General features: G+C 38.4%; 2 protein-coding genes across 2 annotated transcripts; one reads left to right on the top strand and one right to left on the bottom strand.

The window, feature by feature from the left end:
• The first annotated feature begins 57 nt into the window (after nucleotides 1-57).
• On the top strand, nucleotides 58-4,366 carry pdcl3 (phosducin-like 3). The gene is made up of 6 exons (XM_042494016.1): nucleotides 58-163; nucleotides 748-865; nucleotides 1,694-1,784; nucleotides 2,330-2,473; nucleotides 3,393-3,601; nucleotides 3,872-4,366. The coding sequence occupies exons 1-6, from the start codon at nucleotides 158-160 to the stop codon at nucleotides 4,018-4,020; spliced, it is 717 nt and encodes a 238-aa protein (XP_042349950.1). The 5' UTR covers nucleotides 58-157; the 3' UTR covers nucleotides 4,021-4,366.
• Nucleotides 4,367-4,464: 98 nt separating this feature from the next.
• Nucleotides 4,465-10,562, bottom strand: nms (neuromedin S). The gene is made up of 7 exons (XM_042494017.1): nucleotides 10,336-10,562; nucleotides 7,634-7,680; nucleotides 7,177-7,233; nucleotides 6,548-6,574; nucleotides 6,376-6,456; nucleotides 6,040-6,114; nucleotides 4,465-4,738 (listed from the first exon to the last, which is right to left on the bottom strand). The coding sequence occupies exons 1-7, from the start codon at nucleotides 10,406-10,408 to the stop codon at nucleotides 4,706-4,708; spliced, it is 393 nt and encodes a 130-aa protein (XP_042349951.1). The 5' UTR covers nucleotides 10,409-10,562; the 3' UTR covers nucleotides 4,465-4,705.
• Nucleotides 10,563-15,490: the final 4,928 nt, after the last annotated feature.

The following is a 15,490-nucleotide window of genomic DNA, read 5'->3' as shown; positions in this document are numbered from 1 at the left end:
AGTAATTTTGTGCCAACTTTGAGCGCATTGTAGGCTTATTTTGAGACAGTCATAGCTTTTTGTTTCCTGTCGGAGTCGGTCCGTGCTCGGTCCCTTCTGTTTCCGTGTCTGGGAGGAGAGCAGCGGTGTGATTTCAGAGGAAACTTTATCTGACAAAATGCAGGTTGGTGAAGTTTTTTTAGACTTTTAAACGCTGTGGTTTATCGTTGAAGAGTGAGGCGATCATTTTTTGTTGATGTCGGTGTCGTTTGTCAAAATAAATCCTCAGGAGAGCTTTGAAACTGAGCTGGGCGTATCATCGTTGAAATGTTAGCTTCACTGTTAGCAGGTTTACCATAACCGTTAATATTTTACATATATGACCCAAACATGTCAAAGACACCCATAAAAAGACATGTCGACATAATATTTGATGGTATAATAGCTAATATGTGTCTTAGTAAACCGATTAATTGGTTGGCAGAAATGTAACTGATAACAGTTTTGATCAAACATTTGGTAATAAACGGCTAGAAAAACGTAAATAATTTAAATGATATAGCGAATAAGACACTAATGTGTTTATAGTCAGAATTTAGTCAACTTACGAAATGTGAAAAAAATGTACATATAAAATAGTAAATAAAATTGAGCTAAATACAGGGCTGTGAAACGGACAGAAAATACGCAAATTTTCACATATGAGTGCGTGAAAAAGCTAAATAAAAAAACCCCACAGTAACAGTACTTATTTTGTTTTCTGTCAAGGACCCGAATGAAGACACAGAGTGGAATGATATCTTGAGGAAGAAAGGCATCCTTCCTCCCAAAGAGGTACCTAAAGATGACGAAGAGGAGGAGCTGGCCCTCCAACAGCAGTCTGTCGGTAAGAGAGGCCATTTATAATTTATATACTTTTGTCTTTTGTCTTCTAACTCACAGGTGGTCAACTCAGTTATTCATGTCAGCTCTGTTACCATTAGTGTCAACTCTTTTTTAAGGTTTTGCTTAAAAAAAAAGATGATTAAATATGTTGTATTGTTTAAAAAAATGATCAAAAGCGGTGTATTGACTAACATTCTTACCACATGATATTTCAAAGCATTTCATTCATTTTTAAAGTTATACTTAAAGAAAATGCGCACCATCGTGGCAACTTTTCAGTTTCATGTGTTGATATTTTTACTGAGTACTTTATTAGACTGAAAGTTGGATTAATGGATGAAGAGACAAAGGTTCTCTAAGGGAAGACAAGATTTTTAATTGTATTATATTTTAATTGCATTATATTTATTGACTTATTTGACCTAATTTGTGTTTAACAGAGTTGACTGATTTCACTGTAATCACATTGATTTTCAGAATAAATATTTTAATGTTACAGGTGTAAGGTGTAAATTTCAAAAGTGCTTTTAGAGAATCTAAAAAGTCTAATGAAAAAAATAACATTCATATTTTTTCATTTTTATTTGTATCTGAAATGTACCTGCAATTCTAGAATGGCTCATATATACATATCAGTATTAATTTATAGCTTAATGTTGGCGATTCATGTTTCCAACCCACAAAACGTTGCTTAAATTAGATGGTTAAATCATGTAAGAGACGACAGGACCATGACACAGGGGCAGTGGATGTTTGTGTCACGGTTTTGTAACTGTTACACACCTAATTATACATGTTGCCATCTGATGTGACTGTTTTTTTTGAACAGTTAAAACATATGAGGATATGACCCTTGAAGAACTGGAGGAGAATGAAGACGAGTTCGGTGAAGACGATGAGGCTGCCATTGAGATGTACAGGTGAGCTGAGATGATGCAGTTTGGTTTGCAGAGCGACTCTCAGTGCTGTCATTTTCCTGTTACAACATTAATGACCCAAGAAAACACGTACTTTTGTCTTAAAGGTCACCACAGCAGTAAAAAAAAATCCACCAGCACACTGTATTTTAAATGATGGCTTGATACCAGAGATTAAGATTGTTTCCAGGAAAGAATGAAGCCAACAAAAATGTTGGTCTAGTTGAGTAATTAATTTGTCAACTGGGAGTCTGATTTAATTTAATATTTAAGTACCTTTTTTAGTATTCAATATTGACTTGATCTCTATTATTTTAATTATTTTCTCATAGGAAAAATATTTAGTCATTTAAGTATACTCACATTTTGTTACCAGTTTTGTAGTACGTTAGTATACACACGAGAACTTTACTGTTAGAGTTTTTGGTCATTTTCAGACGTGTAAACTTTTGAAATATCGAAAAAGTCGCAAAATTTCTTAGAATCACATAAAACCTGAAATGCATTCACTGTGACTGTGAGCCGATACGAAATGTGTCTCCCTGCAGACAGAAGCGTCTCGCGGAGTGGAAGGCGGCTCAGGTGAAGAACGTTTTCGGGGAGGTCGTGGAAATCTCTGGGCAGGACTACGTCAAGGAGGTCAACAAGGCCGGAGACGGCATCTGGGTGGTGCTGCACCTCTACAAACAGGGGTAGGTCATCTGACAACATCAAGTCCCAGACGAGTATACTGGAAAATAAAACCTTAAAGGACAGAAAATATCAAACCTTTCTACCATTTAATCTCTGTTGAGATCACATTCCTCTTCTCTGGGTCCAGAATATTTCGGGTCCTTCAGCCTCTAAGAAAACCCAGGCCGACACAGCTGTTAAGCAAATAGCTGGACTTGCTTTTAATCTTTTTTGTTTGTTTTTAATGAATCATTAATCATTGACATGCAAGATTTTGAACAGGCTGTTGTCACATATTTAACAGGTTATAATGTTAGCAGGACGAAAGCTTTCTAATTTAAGTAGCATGTGTTTTGGGAATCCTTAATCCAAAAATACTGAATGATAGAATGTGAGTACAAACGTGGAGCGGGACTCAAACCCTTGCAGTACAAATACTGCTTTTTGTACGACTTGAAATTTAAGTCAGTTTTTGGATTAGATTTATGTAGAGCTGCAATTATCAGTCAATTGACAGATTAAATGTAAGTAAATGTTTTCGTCTTTTTTTTTCTTTTCTGGAAAAAAACCTTTGCTGCTTTTAGGCTTCTTAAATGTGATATATTTGCTGCTTTTCTTTGTTATATTTCAGTGTGACTGGAAGATCTTATCTTCAGACTGTTGGTTAGACAAAATAAGCAATTTGAAGATGTCATTTTAGGCCGAAGTTAGTCCAAAACAATAAGATTGAGATATTACAAAACATTAGAGAGTTTGAGATATTCCTAAAAAATCAAACTGAGTTAGTCAAAAACAATCAGAGATTGACTGACTTGTTTTAGTCCGTGCAGCCCATCAGTCCATTATGACCAACTTCGTCCCTAATGACACTTCAGAAAGTTGAAATTGCACCACCAGCAGTCTGTAAAATTATTTTTCTCCATTCATCTTCTTTCCCAGCATCCCTCTGTGTACCCTCATCAGCCAACACCTGAGTGCGTTGGCCAGGAAGTTCCCTCAGACCAAGTTCCTCAAGTCCATCTCCACCACCTGCATCCCCAACTACCCGGACCGCAACCTGCCAACCATCTTCGTCTATTTTGAGGGGGAGATGAAGGCCCAGTACATCGGGCCGCTGGTCTTCGGAGGCATGAACCTAAAAGTTGAAGGTAGGAGAAGACAAAATAAAGCAGCAGGACTTTAATAGTATATGTGGTCCCGTGCAGAATTAGGTTTTATGTTAAAAAAAAAAATGGTTACCAGAGTGGGTTAGAGTTTTGTCATGCACACAATAGATATATTTCCCTCAAATTTTGTCAACAAATCTGTTAAAATCCATGTTAGTGAGCAGTGATCTCTCACGCTGAAAGATGCAGTCAGGTCACATCTGGTAACTTTCATCACATTAATTTTATTAAATGTTTATTTGTCCCATTCAGAGCTGGAGTGGAGGTTATCAGAGTCTGGTGCGGTGAAGACAGACTTGGAGGAAAATCCCAAGAAGCAAATCGAGGACAAGCTGATGTCATCGATCAGAAGTTCGCTTCCAACACGAAAGGACAGTGACTCTGAGGACGAGGACTATTAAGTTTATTATCAGAAACAAACGCCTGTTACTCCAAACCAGAAACGCTGTGTGGCCGCTACATTGGAAACACTCAGAGGACCTTTGAGCAGGGACAGAGAAGAGACGGAAACTCCTTTATCAGCATCTACATTTCAGATTTTAATCCTGGCCTCGAGGGCACTTGGACAGGATGCTATGGAAAGAAGTCTCCGGTACATTTCTGTGGGAAAACGGCAACAATCACTCTTTTGTAATTTGAATAAATATCCGAGCCCATTAAGTGAATTTTAACTTTTTTATTACGTTTCATGTCACAAAATGTCAAACCTGTTGAATTAAATGTGAGTTCGCCTCTTTGCCACAACAATCTGTGCCAGTTTTTTTGGAATCCGTGTCACTTTTGATTATAAAGGACTTGTTTAAGAGATTATTTTAAGGGTTTCTTTTGTATTTTGTGTCACCTGTGTCAGTGCAAAATGCCAAATTTGTGCTTGCAGTTCACGATGACTTACACCGAAGCAGGAAGACACATGGCAGCCTTGGCAGTGTGGTGCTATTTTTTCCATCTGTACAATAATTTATTTTCTGTCAACAAAAAGTCACGTTTCTGTCACAGAAGCTTCGTGTAGCTCCTCTGGCCGATGAGGCTGTCGGCTGCTCCTCTCTTGAGCCTGATTCCCTTCTTTGGTTTTAGTCGATTTTTCTCCTACAACATCCCCTCTGGCAGACCTCGAATCTTCTGTTTCATTAGGAAGAAAGAAGAGAAAAGTCAGCGGCAGTAAATCAAACCCGAACAGTGATGTAATTTGCAAAGATTTGCGCTGGCTGTCTTAATCGCTGGTTCAATAATTCTTTGCTCCCTGGTGAGGACGCTTCCTGGAAAGGTTGACCTCTGGTAGACTGAAGAGAAATGGCAAACATTTCTCATTTTAGAGTTCGTTGTCTGGTGTTCTTCACTGATCTTGAAAGTTGTTGATGAATTTTCTGCCAGGGAACCCTGTTCTAAAACGATGGGTTGGGGCTCCTCCATTAAGTTTTAAGATGACTCAAATTTACATAGAACAAATATTTAAATGCAACATTTTTGTTTTTGCTCCCATTTTTCACGTTTAAGTTAAAGATCTATGACTTTCTGCATGCACCAAAGGGATATATCTCTCAAATTTTAATTTCAAAGTTGTTAAAAATCAATGTTAGTGAACATTTGTCCAAGATAATCCATGTTTGTGTTCCGGTGATGCTCACACTAACACTGAAATTACTCAACTAAGTCATTAAAACCGGTTAGTAAACATTGAGTAACATTAACCCTGTGCCTGTCATTGTTTGTCTGGCTGTCCCAGACGCAGCAGCAGTCTCATGATACTCAGAGTTAGAAAGAGGGGCTGAGTGGATCAATACCCGGTGTGTGTGCAAATTTGAGGTTAAGTTGTGGCATTTGGACAAAATTGTAAGGTCGTGCAGAATTCACAGGGATAGCCTTAATTTATGTGACTTGAGACTTATTTTAGAGTGCCCTTTAATTGTGACCATCCCAAAGCACACTTGTGTAGTGCTGATGCTGTTTAATCAGCATCTTAATGTGCCAGTACCACACCTGACAGGTGGATGGATTATCTTAGAAAAAGAGCAGTGCTCACTAACATGGATTTTAACAGATTTGTGAACAAAATTTTAGGGAAATATATCTATTGTGTGCATGACAAAACTCTTAACCCACTCTGATAACCATTTTCTACATAAAACCTACTTCTGCACGGGACCACATATACTATTAAACTTACCTGCAATGCTTGAATAAGAACAAAACCTAAATCAGTCTTAAATTTTGTTAAAAATGATCTTGAAAAGGTCTCAGACGGCATAAAATTTAAGATACCTATCAACCTGTCGTGTCTGCAGGTCTTCGTTTCAGCTTGTTAACTGCCCCAGCAACATCTTACAACTTTTAACTAGATAGGGCAAACTTTGTAGCCTTAGAGGCAAAAGTCCAAATAGCTGGCAGTGAAAGAACAGTATCTGTGTCTGATGTTTTCTTACCAATAGTAACACCTTCTTCTTTCTCCTCTGGGAAAGTTTGGGGGAAAGTCTCATCAGAGGATGGACTGAGTGAGACTGGAGGAGAGAAGAGGAGAAATAACTTAATTTAGAGAGGAATAAAAGCAGAAAAACAGCACATTTTGTGAAAGCATCAGACAACAAATTTAAAGAAATCTATATTATGGCTGCATTCATGCCTGTAATAGCACTATTGTCAACACAAACAAATTGGCAAAGCATGAAGCAAAAACTTGGTGGGATCAGTGACATTAAATGAAAGCAGTAACTCTTGAAAATTACATTTTAGGACTTAATGAATGAAAAAGATGTCAGCACCGGTGGTTTGCTTGCTCCTCTGCTCACATCTTGCTGTACGGCTCCAACAGAGTTGCGTGCTTTGGAGTAATGAAACAGGAACTGGAAAAAAGGAACAATCAAGAAGGCCAGTGAGCTGCTGCTGAGAAAATATTGGAAATTTTAAAAAGCAGAAGCGAGGTGGAAAACTTACTCTTTTGAAAACATTCTGGACTTGTTCCTGTGAGGAAACACAATGTCAGATTATGTAAAATCACGTTTTGGTTTTGTGGTTGAAATTCTTATGATGATTGCTGATGGTTGCTCTACTCAGACAGTTACTTTTACTTTTACTGTGCAGTAATCAACACTTACTTGTTTGCTTATTTCCACTCCAAAATATGAAAAATTTTGATATTTTATGTAAGCTATTGCACAGAAATCATAAGTCAATTAACAAAATACTGAAGAATAATCTTTTTATAATAATATATGCAAAATGTGGTACTGTCTCTAGCCTCCTAATTAATGAGTGCCCCAGGAATTACATTTTTCTGTATGCCAACCCGGAATTTAACGTCACCCTGGTTCCCGCATAAAAAGTTTATGGGATTTTTCCACTGGATTTTGGATTATTAAAGAAAATGAGCTCTGTGGCAAACAAACATTTGTTTGTGAATGTTAACACTGCGTAGATGAACAATCATCATGGTTTCATGATTACAGTCATCAGTTAAAACAGTGATGTAGTGCATTTGAGAAATTATATACAATACTGTATATTATATAATATTTTCTTTTAAAGGGACAATACAGTGCTTTTGGTGTTTGCTCTTCACTTACCTCCTCCTGGTTTCGCCACAAAACATCACTCAGATCATCACTTTGGACGCCTCGCACCTGCAGACAAACAGCACACTTCATGAATTCATAATGCAGTCATGCACTGTGCTGCACCTTCCAGGAAAAAAAGAGAAATTCTGTTTTTTTTAAATTCATGTGCAGATGAGGGTGACCTGTGGACTCAACCTTTGGTCCAACAATATTTCTTCCTGCAGATTGTTGTTTGAACGGACAGTAGGTCAGGACGAGCACAAAAGACTGTGTTACCATAAGATAATGTAGACAAGAATTCATATCTGACAGAGAGACAGACAAAAGCTACACAACATAACATTAATATGTCTTTCTTTACTCATCACGTGTGAGAACAGACACAGAGAAAAAAGATTTAGGAAAGACAAACAGGCATGTGTTGACAGAGGTTAATAATACTGACGCGTTTGAGATAATTTCGTACCTTTCGTAACTCTATCCCGTCTTCCCACTGATCAAAAGGACTGGCATCTGTCAGGAGAAATTTTATATTTTCAGTCATACTGGATTGTCGATGTTGGGCAGCATATCAATAATTTTTTGACAAACATAATTGTTATACCAATAATTAATATACAGTTACAATATATCAGTTCTATAGGACTGTGTGTGCTGAAGAGTGTTTATAGTCCTCAACAGAGACTTTAAAGTGATTTTATACTATGTTATTGTATTTACGTGCTCCAATTATGTTAATACGGTAACCTAATAAGGTTGTTTTTTTGCAAAAAAGTCTCAGTGACTAATTTTCCTTAAATCAAAACTTAGCCGAAACCTATGATATATTGACAAAATGCTGTTCTCTAATCCCTAAAATTAAAATCTTTAAGAGTTGAAACTCCTGCTTTTGCCGACCTCCAGTGGTTGTGCAGCGATGCTGAGCTGCACAAAGAATAACTCAAGTACATCCTGACATCACCGTTGCTGTGGGTATAGCTGGTGTAAGAGAGCAAAACTTTCAGCACAACCCAGTCTCCAGAATAGGAAGTAATCTCATTCGACTGGGTTCTCTGATTGATGATTACAGCCTCCGACTGTCAAGAGGCAGCCCTGAAATATTGGCATTGTTTTTTCCCCACAAATCACAGACATGTTCGGTCGATTTTTCCTTTCAAACTCATAAAATATGATCACTTTGACACTGCTTTTGGTGTACGATCACGAGACCAAAAGCCACATTTGTATGTGTATGAAATGCCGCTGGACAGCATCCAGTGAACCTGTTGCGTTCACATGAAATGTGGTAGGACGACCTCAGGTTGAAACGCTGCGGGTAACGATGTCATATAAGGAGCACAAGGGTAATCTTTTTTTCTACACCTTACCATGTGCCTCCTTCCACTAATCCTAACCATTTGAGCCAGCATGTGCGTTTGTCGGCATCCTGGCATTGGTTGCCATGTTCTTGTGTTGTCAAAATATAACCACATGCCTCAACTTCTCTTAATGTGACATAATGGTTAGCGGCATCCCAGAATGCAAAGAGCAGATGCAGAAGAGTGCCTAAAGCATCATATGTAGACGCGGAGGCCTACTGCAAAGGGGCAACGTGATGATTTCGGATGAGATTGTGTTGATATGTTACATTTGGACATTATCATGCAGATGATGCATTGAAAATTTATGTTTCAACACCGATAACCGTAGTTATTGTCTGGTTCAGTTTAGGCACAAAAACCAATTGGTTATGGTTAGAAGAAGATCAAGGAACACAATCCCAACAGTGACAGGCTGCTGCAAAACACCCATGTTTTGTTAAAGATGGGAATCAAGAACCTGTTTTACTTGAAAACCAGTTCCAAATTGTCCAATTTATCAGAATTGTAAGCTCACAAGCCGATCACTTCCTTTTACGGTTGCCAGCATATTTTTTGATTGACATTTGGGGATTTCAGAACAATACTCTGCTTAAAATTTGCAACAATGCAAAAATGATGGACTTGATGTACCGTTACGACAGTCCATCAAGTACGCAGCTGTTAATGTCAAGGGCATAGGTTATGTTTCAGCATTGTGGAAGTCACATAAAACACAGAGGGTGGTAGAGCTATTTCTATAACTTCTTATAATTTCCCATTTTTTGGAGGATCACTTGAATGCATCACCTCACCTGGCATCTCAGGATCCTCTCATTAAAGGCAGGTGTGTCAATTTAGTCAACAGGGAAGACACTGAAGAGGACACAGTCTTCAGCTGTATTGTTTTTGGTCATATCTCAGTTTTACTGTTTGATAAATTTGTTTTGGGTTTTTTTCAATTGCTACTTATTTTGCCCAATTGATTTTTTGTTTTTCAAAAGGCTAGTTTTATTTTGGGGTATTTTGATTTTGTTTGAACGTTACAATTCGGTTCATCATTGCAGCAAATCTACCAGCATCCTGCAATCAAGCGACACCCGAAGAACTCAAGGTCATCACACAAAACCGTGAGTACCCAAATACATGGAGACAGTGTCTGTGTGGCTATTTCAGACTAATTTAGAGGCTGCAATAGTACCCCCCCCAAAAAATCTACACCCATGCAGATAAAAAAATAGAGTATCAGAAACTTCATTTTATGCATAATGGTGGTTTTTTTGCATCAACTTATAGTGAAAATGACTTAAATTTTCTTCTGCATGCAGACTAAAATTAAGTTTTCAAGAACTTATTAGAAACTATATATGCAGAGTATATGGGTTATTGTTAATGGGCAACCAGTGTTTTTTTTGTAAAAGCTTCTGCAATGGCATTAAAAACATTAATAAAGAAGATTAATGACTTTTTGACTTGAAGTTATAGTGCAGTCTGGAAAGTATCACCTTTCAACTCTATAAAATAACTTATTTAACAACAATTAATAAAGACATTAGTTTCAAATTAGAAACCATTTATGAAATTAAAGGATACCTTATAAGATGTATGTTCTTTTTTGTTTGTTTTACGCTTTCAGTAATTTGCTCATTCTGATATTTTTATTAGCCTACTAGATGTGCATTTAAAAAAGTGTGGAAAAACAAGATGAGAAAATCCGAAATAAAGGTCCAGTTTTTGGCCATATAATCTGCAGGTTATTTGCGTTTATATTTATTATTGACAGAAAGAAACCATTAATTTTCAGCGTAATAAAATATTAATTAAGACCCACCTGTTGTCCTCCGAGATCCAAGAAACCAGAATAAACAGAAAAGGAAAAGTTTTTGCACAGTTGGCAGAGTCATGACTTTCCTCCCCGCTCCTGTTTGCGCGCTTTTTTGGAGAGTCTTGTGGTGTGTGAGTCTAGTGTCTGGTGGTGCCGAACCGGTCTGCTCGGATCGGGTCAGTTCGGCTCTGTTCGGCTCCCCTCGGTGATCTCGCTCCCCAGCAGCTGTGTGTGATCTGAACACAGTGCCCTCTGCCCGTAGCACTTTAAGAGCACAACCTCGCGCGCTGACAGGCATCCTCTCATACGCAGAGGTGACCAATCACACCGGCCCGGTCGTCAGTGCACCCGCTTGCGCAAATCCAACGCACCCCACACCCCCATATTCTCCCCCCTCTCTCTCTTAATGCACACGTATTTTATGGGAATAATACAGCACTGGGAATACTGGGCTCTCTCTCTCTGTGTGTGTGTGTGTGTGTGTGTGTGTGTGTGTGTGTGCGCGCGCGTGTGCTGATGTCAGAGCATATGACTGGTATCTCCAAGAGCTTTAACTGGAAATGGATAATAACCAGTATGATTTCTGTATGGTAAAATCTTAATTTTTTATAGGATTATATCTCATTTTTGAAAACAATGGCCAATTGTAATGTTGGATGAAGTACATGAAAGCCATACATAAGTCAAGGTACAGATTTGTTAACAGAAAATTACTTTAGTAGGAGTTAAAGTCACCTATTAGAGTATACTTGTGTGAAAGTCTTTAAGTATCTGACGTTTACTGTACCAGGTCTGGCTCTTGGCTGCTGCAGTAAGAGATGTTGGTGGGTAATGTGAGTTCGTCTTTAGGAGCATATGCTGAACAGTATATTGTTTTAATCCCAAACTCTTTGATAAACAAGCTCAATTTTGGGCCTTTTTTATGCACTATAGCAGTAAGCTCGGGCCCACAGGCTAAATCTGGGCCCCCATAAGGTGCCGGGTGGCCCCCCAACTATTTTCTAATTAACATTAAAAATAAAGTGATTCACACTGGGAATTGTTTTTGTACTTTCAGTGTAGAGTGCATAAAAAACATCAAAACAGAGCTTGTTTATCAAGAAAAGTAACAGTGGAGGATACCTCGCTCCCCCTCACAGAGGTTCTAGCTAAGACCCCAACATCCTATTTGGTACAATCTGGTGCCAGAAAGTCAAAGGTCAAAGTCACGATGACTGTTGTGGCTGTTTTCAGTCATAATTCACATGAGCATGGAGCATCCATATTTTTACAAATTCCAGTGTGCGGAGGCATACAACCCCATGACGGTATATCCAGTTTTCATCTATTTTTAACTTTAAGCATCGACTTGCCTGGACACATTTTAAAATAAAACAAGCCTTCTGACTAAATCCTGAACATTTACATCAAAATGAATGTAATCTCCCTTTTACATATTAAGTAACATAAATGAAGGGGAGTCAGACAGGTTAATGTGAAGCCTGAGCCAATGTTGTTTTATTTAACTGATCAGGTAACAGACGTGTTGTCAGGCGGACACTGTATGTTGTTGTGTTCAGGGATTAAGTGCTCAGATCAGGTAGTTTGGAGACTGAGCTGCATTTAGACCAGATTGGTGCTCATATTCAACCAGGGAATCACATTTCTCCAGACACCTACACTGATTTTACATAAAAATTCTGACCTTTGCAAGAAGAGATTATCTTATCTTGGTGGAAGACAATCGTGAAAATACATTTAATTATAATATCATTATTATCAATTATAATATCATCTAAAATTTAAATTTGGTGTACTACAGCAAACAGAATTGTGGCTTCTGAATTTTTGTTAAAGATCTTGTGTCATATTTTAAGGACGACATACGTACAGTATCTCTGCCCTTTGACCCTTTCACTTTGACTAACTTACTTTCCTGTACACGACTTTGACTGTCATTTTGGTCAGTGATGTTGGACTTTAAAAATAAATATGACCTCATAAATATGACCTCAACCGTCTTCTGTGGGCGACTGAACCAGACATTATCTAGCAGCGTAAATAAAACATGAGCTTGCAGATTTGTCTGGCTAAAGCTCTCTTTAAAGCTTTTGTCCCCGACACGTTTTCTAAGTAAAGCAATAAGAAATTATTTAAATTTTGCACAGGAGAATCTGACCTTTCATTGAAACTATCAACTGTGTGTTGTAGTGTTTTTTCCCCTTTTAGACTCAATTTATCATGTGTCTCTTCGCCATTGGTTTCATTTTGCACGACTACACGTAACACATTCAAATCAACCATATCTATAAACTAAAAAGAGCTACTCAGCAGACTGATTGAGCCCAGCTTCCCAGAGACAATAAACTCAAACACTGTTGACTCTTGAATCTTCCTGGTGTGCAGTGCATTCAAAGATCTGGTAATCACAGGCCATCTTGTGTGATTGGCCCGCACCAAAAACAAAGGAAATAGAAATAATTGAGCCACGGAGAAGCAGCTGAAGAGGTTCTCATTCAGTTTCTCATTTTGAGTGATGGGCATGCTCCACTCCACGGCACTTGCGCAACCACAGAGTTACAAAATAGTGCTCGATGGAGAATATGAAGCATAGCATTGGCGCTGAAAAACAACCAAACTGATTGTTCTTTCAAACACTTAACACTGCAATTTTATTATTGGTTTTACTACTGGTCTGTAGTTATAAGACTTTCCATGATTTGATATTTCAATTTCTTTTAAAATTGTTTTTTTGGGGGCATTTTTGCCTTTAATTGAGAGTTGACTGAAGAGGCTGACTGGAAAGAGACCAGAGATCTGCAACAAAGGTCCCAGTGCTGGAATCCATGATTTTGTATTTTCGTACAAAATTACACATTTATATATTTTTTGTGTTGTAAGAAAAGCAGGTTAATTTTTTCATTCAGCAGTGGACAGATTTTTTTTTATATCCAAATGGTTTAAGAAGTCTTTGAACACTCTGAAAAATGCTTTCAGAGTAGCAGTAAAGATCTTTGCACACAAAGTCTGTATTTTCCAATGGGTTCTCATCCCAAATAATCAATTACTTTGTCAGTGGTCCTAGATGTCAACATAATGCACTATGCACCTTCCTGCGTCAGTTTTGGATGTTCAGGGATGGCGTATCAATTTATGCTTGTGACCTGCATTGTATTTTTCCAAAACGTATGTTTTCACAGGCATGGTGTAGCTTCTGCACGTTAAATGCATAGCCTCCTCAAAACGTACAATGTTAGTGTTTCTAGGTTTATTTCCTTAAGTTCAGGCAACAAAGTCATATGGTTAGGTTCAGAAAAAAAAACATTATGGCTTTGCTTAAAATAAGTTGGGTCGTTTCTAATGTTGTGTAATGTGCGTGGCGTGCTACACACAATAGGACACCATATTGTTATTAAAATAACTTAATTGTTTGACCCATCCGCCAACAATTCCGCTCACCCTATATGGACTTTGTCGTTACGGTAGTTGCAGGCAGTGTCTGCTGCCAGCATCCACGACAAATTGGCCGTGTTTGACAAGTTGGGTTGTTTCTACCGTGTCTCATATTAAAGTCTTCCATAATGTTTAAAAGCAGGTGTGTTTCCTCTTCTCATGAAATGAGGGCTTTCCTGCATGCGTCTGTTCATGTCTGTTCACAAGTTGGTTCATGTTCAAAGTATCCATGACAGCTCTCAACCGTAAACACATCACATGTCGCAAATTGCAGTAAAAATGTCAGTTGAGATGCATTCTGAATTGGCTGTAAAGATGTCCAAATAATACCTCTAAAACCCAAATAATACCGGTATATCCCAAATGTCTTAATCACAAAATTCAGTAAATGGTCTAATGTGTAATATATAAAAATAATATACTATCTATATGACCCTCATCAAAATAAAAATATTGTCATATTTGTATTAGTAGGGGAATATTGGTGTGTGTGTAACTGTAGCCGCTGTTAAGGGCACTAACATGCAAAGGCACTGCTCATAGCATGAGGTCAACAGAGAGGAGCCAAGAGATAATATAATGACAATGACAGGCTGAGAGTCAGTTCAGCCTCAAGTCCGTGCTGTAGGCTCTCTGCATGTGAATAATTGAATGTGCCACAGGCAGGTCGAATGTGTTGAAACCACCTGGTGTGATTTTGCACCAGACTGAGTACCCAGAACAATTGAGGTAATAAAGAGTGTAGATTTTGTTAATCACATCTGTCTTGGTTAACCCTGTTTATTAATTAACCTTGTCTGTTGGGTTTAATGTGAACTTCTAACCAGTAAAAATGGCCTTTGCCTTCATCCACAGCATGTGGCCTAACTTATTTTCAATGAATCAGTGCAGGTGTGACTAACACTGACTTGTGTCTTTCCGCTGCTCGGAAATAATTGACTGTCCTCGCAGTGGCCACTTAAGTGTGACCAATGAAGCTCTCAGGTTTGTTCTCATAGTCTACTTTGACACATATCTCTGTGTGTGTGAACAGGAGAGTGTGTCATTAAGATCTACAGATCCATTCATGTAGTTCATATATGTAAAAAAGAGCCAGCCGCATTACAAACTGACACTGCTCCGGACATATCATAAAGCCACAAAAGGTGGCTTTGACACTGACAAAGCAGCTATATTTGACAACTCTGGAATAAGAACTGACTTCCTCCTTGGCCCCTGACAATGGGTCTCGCCTCATGATAAATGTAAATAAAAGAGGCAATGACACCCGGAGGCATCGACTACTCCAAAAAACGCCTCGGAAGCACATCTCGAAAAAGGCTGGGAGCGCCTGTGGACACGTAGCCAAAAGTGACTCTAACTAGCGGTGCAACTCCATGCCTTCAGCAGAAAAGTTGAAAATATTTGAACTTTAAGGCGCCCCAAAACCAACAGAAAAATGCGTCGCCCAGCAGCAAGAAAGGATGGCCCAACAGGCGCACTGTACCATTGGGAGACAATGGTTTTGCTGGCGATAGTTCTCTAGCGATGCGTCTTGGTGTGATCGGCTATACTACCTCGATGACAACCGATAACAGTAATTCAATGGGATAACATTCAGAGTGGATGGTGAGAACATGTTTGCGGGGGACAGCTTATGTGTATTATTGTTTAGAAAAAGACGCCAGATGTAGTATCACATCATCTGTGGTTAAATATGAAAGCTGCATGAAAATAATACAACAGTATA

This window comes from Plectropomus leopardus, chromosome 10 (assembly GCF_008729295.1).
Source record: "Plectropomus leopardus isolate mb chromosome 10, YSFRI_Pleo_2.0, whole genome shotgun sequence".
In the NCBI taxonomy this organism is placed as follows: Eukaryota; Metazoa; Chordata; class Actinopteri; order Perciformes; family Serranidae; genus Plectropomus; species Plectropomus leopardus.
This window is presented reverse-complemented; position numbering and strand designations above follow the sequence as displayed.

What these genes read in the sequence shown, in the direction of transcription:
- pdcl3 (XM_042494016.1), top strand. An exon ending in CTGCACCTCTACAAACAGGG is followed by an intron (nt 2,474 to 3,392) that starts GTAGGTCATCTG and finishes CTTCTTTCCCAG; the next exon opens with CATCCCTCTGTGTACCCTCA. An exon ending in CATGAACCTAAAAGTTGAAG is followed by an intron (nt 3,602 to 3,871) that starts GTAGGAGAAGAC and finishes TGTCCCATTCAG; the next exon opens with AGCTGGAGTGGAGGTTATCA.
- nms (XM_042494017.1), bottom strand. Translation starts at nt 10,408, where the DNA reads ATGACTCTGCCAACTGTGCAAAAACTTTTCCTTTTCTGTTTATTCTGG. An exon ending in TCCAGAATGTTTTCAAAAGA is followed by an intron (nt 6,457 to 6,547) that starts GTAAGTTTTCCA and finishes CCTTTTTTCCAG; the next exon opens with TTCCTGTTTCATTACTCCAA. An exon ending in GAGGAGCAAGCAAACCACCG is followed by an intron (nt 6,115 to 6,375) that starts GTGCTGACATCT and finishes TCTCTCCTCCAG; the next exon opens with TCTCACTCAGTCCATCCTCT.